This window comes from Thamnophis sirtalis, unplaced genomic scaffold (assembly GCF_051295495.1).
Source record: "Thamnophis sirtalis isolate CommonGarterSnake01/CBP01778 unplaced genomic scaffold, rThaSir2_p1.2 scaffold_2, whole genome shotgun sequence".
Lineage (NCBI taxonomy): Eukaryota > Metazoa > Chordata > Lepidosauria > Squamata > Natricidae > Thamnophis > Thamnophis sirtalis.
In genome coordinates, this window is record NW_028261382.1 from 39,818,113 (window position 1) to 39,824,112 (window position 6,000).

Sequence of the window (6,000 nt, forward strand, 5' to 3'; positions counted from 1 at the left end):
CCCACAAGCCACAATTCTGACCCCCTCCAAGGGATTAAATCTCTCCCCCCCCCCATGCTTGCAGTTTTGACTCAGGAGTGGAACCCTAAACGCAAGCCTTTATTTCAGACAAAATATATATATATATATGTATAAACCGAGACATCTTGGCCTCTGCAGCCGTCTCATAGTTAACAAACACGAAGGATGGAATCAGGGTCTTTAACTGCCCAACGTGAACATAAACTCAAGATTTTTTTTTTTGGGGGGGGAGAGGGGGGCAGAAACAGAGCCAGCCCCCCCCCCTCCCGCTCTTTTATGCAACTTTCCCAGAGAAACAGCGATGCAGGCGAGTGAAACTTGATGAAAACTCAAGCTTGACGTTCAAAAGCTACCCAGCGCCAGTAGAAGTCCCCCCCTTTTTTTGGGGGGGGGTGAGCAGAGGGATTGCTGGGGGCGGGGGCTGGCATGTCCCCCCCCACAATATTCCCAACGGTCCGGTCCCTCCGGCGGGTGGGATCTTTCTGTGGTTCCCCCTTCCAAGAAATAAATCTTTCAGCAAATCTGCAGGAAAGGAAAGGGGGAAAAAAAATGGGCAGAAGTTTTAAGATCTACTTTCTGGGGAGGGGGGGAAAAATTGCAATTAAGCCAGCCCCCAAATTTTGGAGCTGAGGAACCTGGTTTAGACCAAGCCATCATGGATTAAAAATTTCTAAATGATACCGTTTTCCCGAAAATAAGACCTCACTGGATAAGAAGCCCAATTGGACTTTTGAGCGCATGCGCTAAATAATCTCCCCCCCCCCCCAAATAAGCCCTCCCTGAAAATACTTCAACACAGCAGCGCCCAAGAGGTGACCACGCTCGCCGCCTCCAGCACCTCAAAAATATAAGACTTCCCCGAAAAGGGTTTATTTCAGGGGTCAAAAAGAAAATAAGGCCCTGTCTTATTTTTGGAGAAACACGGTAGATGGACACAGTTGACTTTCAACGCCCCAAATAGCTCTGAAACACCCCCCCCCCCCAATTTTCCGAGAACTTTTCAGTCCTTGACTTTTAAATCTGGACTGGGAAGGGGTCTGCAAAATTCAGAGACACCCCAGATTGGGACTAAGCCATCCAAAAGCCCAACTTATTCTTGGTGCACAATCACCAAAACCTTTACTCCTCACCTGCCTGCCTTCGGAGGCTCATAGCATCACTGAGTCCCCTTCCGACACGGAGGCGATCTCTGCGGGATTCAAGAGACAAGAGTGGCATTTTGGGTTGGGGGTAGGAGAGGGTAGGAAAAGGGGCTGGGGGTGGGGGGCATTGGGAGAAGGATCCCGCAGGAGGTCAGGGGTTTGTTATAGCCAGCAGGGGAAGCAAAAGTGGGTTGGAAGAAAATCGCCAGTTGCTCTTTCATCAATCCCAACCGGGGGGAAGGCCGTGGCCCTCTGCCGTTGTGAGTCCTTTGGGGTGTGGTTGTCGAAAGACCCCCATGCAGGTTGGGGGCAGGGCAAGCTGAGTGGCACATCTCCTCGGGACTCTGCTGCGTACCGGATAAATTCCACGACGACATCTCTCTACAGGCTTCCTACGGAGACAAAGTTTTGCAAGGAGCAGGAATTAACATTGTAATAATATATTAATCGGTATTCAATTGTGTGTGTGTGTGTGTGTGTGTGTGTGTGTGTGTGTGTGTGTAATAACACGTATATATGTATTGGTTGTTTTTTTTAAAACGCACCTTTTAAAAAATGTTTTGTGTTTTGTTTACGGGACTTTTCGAAGTTTGGTGTTTTAGCTTACTATTTGAATGAAAGAAAAATCTTGAAAAAGGAAAAAGGAAGGACCCCGTCCCAAATCTTTGCACGATTGATGGCAGGTCTTTGTGCCCCCCCCCAAAACAACCCCCCTAAGCTCTTCTCTTTAGGCAACCCCCCCAAGCTCTTCTCTTTCCACGATAAAACCATAGCGTGCTTATTTTTTTCTATTCAAAAACTCCTGTCAGGTAGGAGGGGGGTTGGACTAGAAGACCTCTAAAGTCCCTTGCAGCCCTCTTTCCTTTCCTCTTCCCTTCCTCTTCCCCTTTTCCTTTCCTCTTCCCCTTTTCCTTTCCTCTTCCCTTTCTTTCCTCTTCCTCTTTTTCCTTTCCTCTTTCCTTCCTCTTCCTTTCCTCTTCCTTTTTCCTTTCCTCTTCCCTTCCTTTTTCCTTTCCTCTTCCCTTCCTTTTTTCCTTTCCTCTTCCTTTTCATTTCCTCTTCCTTTTTCCTTTCCTCTTCCCTTCCTTTTTCCTTTCCTCGTCCTCTTCCTTTTTCCTTTCCTCTTCCCTTCCTTTTTCCTCTTCCTCTTTTTCCTTTCCTCTTCCCTTCCTTTTTCCTTTCCTTTCTTTTTCCTTTCCTCTTCCTCTTTCCTTCCTTTTTCCTTTCCTCTTCCTTTTTCCTTTCCTCTTCTCTTCCTTTTTCCTTTCCTCTTTTTCCTTTCCTTTCCTCTTTTTCCTTCCTCTTCCTCTCCCTTCCCCTTTTCCTTCCCTTTTGTTCTTTCCTTTCCTCTTCCGTTCCCTCCTTTCCTCCTCCTATCCTAATCCATCCTTATCCTATCCTCACCCACTGCAAAGTAGACCTCCGGTGGACTAGCCACTTGCCTGCCAAATCAACCTCACCCACAAAAAGAGGCCGGATCCATGTCCCGATTACCAACCAAGTTCCGGGCAGCTCTCTCGCGGCGTCTTCGTCTCCGTCCGACAACCTCCGCACTGCGTAGCCCAACCGGATCAGTTCCTCTCCCACATCGACAAACTGCGGAAGAGAAGCCGGTCTGAAAAGCCAGCCGCAGCGGGCGAGTCCTCACCCCGAAAGCCACCATTGGGGGTCTCACCTGCCCGTCGGCGGGCTTGAACAAGCGGACGCACGGCCGCACGCTGCCGTCCCTATGGGCGCGTAGGTGCAGATCTTGCAAAACACCGGCTTCCACTGGGCGCAGTGGGTCAGGCGGTCGAACTCATCCAGGGCGGCTTCTTCCCAGCGGGACCCTAGAGGGCAGGAAGCCATTCGGAGGAGTTGAGTTTCTATCGCGGTCCCCGCTGCCCTCGCGAAAGCTCGGCGGACTTCAACTCCCAGAACTCCACAGGAAGGAAGGATGGAGAGACTCACCACCAGTGGGGGCCACACCGGCCAAGCTGCACTCGATGGCCTGGAAGGGGAGGCCTAGGAAGTCACTCCTTCACCCCCACAAAAAAAAAAGAGGAGGGGGAAACGAGGTTAAGAGGAGGAACAGAGAGACCCCCAAATCCTGGCTGTCCTATCCCAATTCTCGCCCCCATATTCTGACGCTCGGTCTGGCCGCAGTCGCTAAGAGATATCACCGTGGTTGTTAAGTTAGTTACACGGTCGTTAATTGAATCTGGCCCCCCCCACCGTTGCAAGGCCCACAAAAGGCAATCATATGATCCCCGGGGACACAGCGACCCCGGTCGTAAATGTGAACCAGTTGCCAAACATCCGAAGATTGATCACGTGGCCAGGGGGACTTGCTGCACTGAGCCTAAGTGGGGGAAAACAGCTGCAAGTTGCTTTTTTCAGCACCGTGGAAACTTCGGTCACTAAGTGAGTGGTTGTTAAGTCGAGGACTACATGCACATCACCGTTATCACATTGCCCTTGCCCAGCTGACGTCCTCCGAGAGCTTCAAACCCCAACCCCTCCAGTTTCTCGCTGTCGGCGACACCCACCGGGGTCCCGAATTTCCCGATCCTCATTGGAGGGACGGACAACACCCCCTGGTCCGCCCCTTACCGCAAAAGCCGCAGCTTCTCGAGGGGCACCTCTCCGTTGTCCCCCAAAATCCACGTAATAAATATCCAGGTTCCCGTTGTCCAAGGTCCCCAGCACCTCGGCCCGATACCAGGAACGGTCTTCGGGGTAGTAGGTGGCTACAATGTCCCCCACCTGCACGCTTTCCAGCTGAGGGGCGGGGGGGGGGGGGGAGAGAGACGAGAAGGGTGATGGAAAGCTACTTAGGGTTTTCCCCCCCAACTCCCCACATCTGGAGGGAGGTGCGCTGGCTCACCTCGCCGCAATCGTTGTTCTCGTAGTATTTTGTCATCTCCTGGATGAGTTTGTCCAGATGGAGCGCCTTGGCGCCTGATTATCTGGACCCAGAAATGGCCCGGGTTCTCGGAGGCCGAAGACGTAGACCTCCAGGTGATCTTTGCTGTGGAGGCTGAAATCCGGGCTGGGGACTGGAGAGGCAAGGCGGGTGGGTTAGGGCGGGGTGTGTGTGTCTGCAACCTGAAAACACTCGGAAGAGCCATTCGGACCCATTTCCCCACAGAAAACAGCGGGAGCCACAGAAGCGCGGTGGGTGTGGCCAACTCAACGTCACTCCTCCCACCCAGTCATATGATCCCCCCCTCAGGACCGTTGTAACGTCCGATGGCCACTAAGCGAACTGCCCTATTAAGCTGCGAGACCGGGTCTGATCCACCTGGCCCCGAAGCAGTCTACCCTCAATTTTGTTGCTCACATTCAAGGACGGAGTTCAGCGCAGACCAGGGGTTTACTGGGGATTCGGCTCCGCGCTCGGCTGGGGCATCCATCGAGTGATATTCCTGCGGCCCATCACCAGCCTCTTCGCGGAGGTACTCCACTTCCGGCATCTGACTGCGAGGTTCCGCGTGCGAATAAGGCTGCTGAGTGGGAGTCGCCGGCCGCCGCCATCTCTTTCCGAGTGCCCAGCGGCTGCTTCCGTTGTGTGCGTGCCGACACCGATTGCAACAACTTATTGCGGAAAGCTTCGTCCTCCGATAGTTTCTCGTGAATCAATTCCTGCAGGCAGAAAATGGGTGAGGGGGAGTAAATATTTGTAAAAGTTTGTTTTTCAAAATTTTCATTAAAAAGAAAACCAGCCTAACAAAGCTCTCACCTTGGCAGCCTGGACCTCCTTGCGAGTCCCGGAGATGGTGACGAGGCGGGTGAGCGACAGGGCGCCCTGCCCCCCGTCGTGGTTGCAGTCGATCTTGGCCCCGGTGCTCCGGCAGATGGCCCTCACCGTCTCGCCACCCTTCCCTGGAGGAAGAGCGACAGCGGCAGTGAGGGACAAAAGAATATTATCTGCCGAACAAAACTCCACACTGGCAACGGGAAAAGCATCTGGCCATTCATACACTCTGCTAGTTTCATTCGGTTGCCCGGACTCCACTCCGCCAGGGATTATGGGGTCATTGAACAGGAAGAAAAGTCAGACAACTGTTAAGTCAGCAGCTTAACAAATGTCTCACTCAGCGACAGAGATTTTGGGCTCTGTAGGTCGAGGACTACCTGAACTGTAAGGCAAAGGAAGAAGAAAAAAAAAGGGGTGGGGCGGGGAGGAGTTTTCCCATGTCTAGGAACAACTCCCCCCTCTCCATGGTGCTCTGGGCTGGTTCTGTCCAGACGTTTCACGACCCAACTGAGGAATGGCATCTGGGCTAGAAGGGAGCGGGGGGTTTGGAGAAGGATAATAAGGGCCACGAGAAGCGGGAGAGGATGAAGAGGAGGACTGTGGGGGGCCCTTAGTGCTCTCCGAGACTGCTGGCTTCCGGGAAGACGTTTCGTGACCCAACTGAGCAACGGCATCAGTGCTAAAGGATAAGTGGGTGGTTTGGAGAAGGATAAGGGCAACTAGAAACAGAAGAGGAAGAAGAGGAGGAGGAGGAGGAAGAAAAAGGACTGTGGGGCCCTCTGAGCTTGCTCGTTTCCATGCGGGCGTTTCATGCTCCAACGGAGGAATGGCATCAGTGCTAAAAAGAAAGGAGCGTTTGGAGGAGGGGAGTAAAGGAGAGGACGAGAAGCAGAAGAGAAAAAATGAAAAGAAACTGTGATGGCATTGGGGTCTTGCAGGCGTTTCGCGACCCAAGGAGGGAACATCATCAGTGCCAGAAGGGAGTGCCGTTTCCAAGGGTGAAGACCGGGGTTTTTCCTGGCAGACGACTCATTACCAAACTAGGCAACGGCATCAGTGCTATGCTTCCCCCCACCCACCTTTTCCAAATCCCAACTC

At 52.7% G+C, this 6,000-nt stretch overlaps 1 protein-coding gene and 1 long non-coding RNA gene across 2 annotated transcripts in view; both read right to left on the reverse strand.

Moving 5' to 3' along the window:
- Window positions 1-424: 424 nt before the first annotated feature.
- LOC148048644 (uncharacterized) lies at window positions 425-1,556 on the reverse strand. The gene is made up of 3 exons (XR_015695348.1): window positions 1,519-1,556; window positions 1,152-1,210; window positions 425-543 (listed from the first exon to the last, which is right to left on the reverse strand). It is a non-coding gene; the product is annotated as an uncharacterized LOC148048644 (long non-coding RNA).
- Window positions 1,557-2,552: 996 nt separating this feature from the next.
- Window positions 2,553-6,000, reverse strand: part of TDRKH (tudor and KH domain containing) — a 6,499-nt gene continuing 3,051 nt past the window's right edge. Inside the window, 11 exon segments of the mRNA XM_087707640.1 lie at window positions 2,553-2,759; window positions 2,839-2,883; window positions 2,886-2,992; window positions 3,114-3,181; window positions 3,756-3,799; window positions 3,801-3,923; window positions 4,030-4,104; window positions 4,106-4,147; window positions 4,149-4,201; window positions 4,589-4,787; window positions 4,885-5,183. Coding sequence (XP_087563766.1) covers window positions 2,553-2,759; window positions 2,839-2,883; window positions 2,886-2,992; window positions 3,114-3,181; window positions 3,756-3,799; window positions 3,801-3,923; window positions 4,030-4,104; window positions 4,106-4,147; window positions 4,149-4,201; window positions 4,589-4,787; window positions 4,885-5,183 — 1,262 coding nt within the window.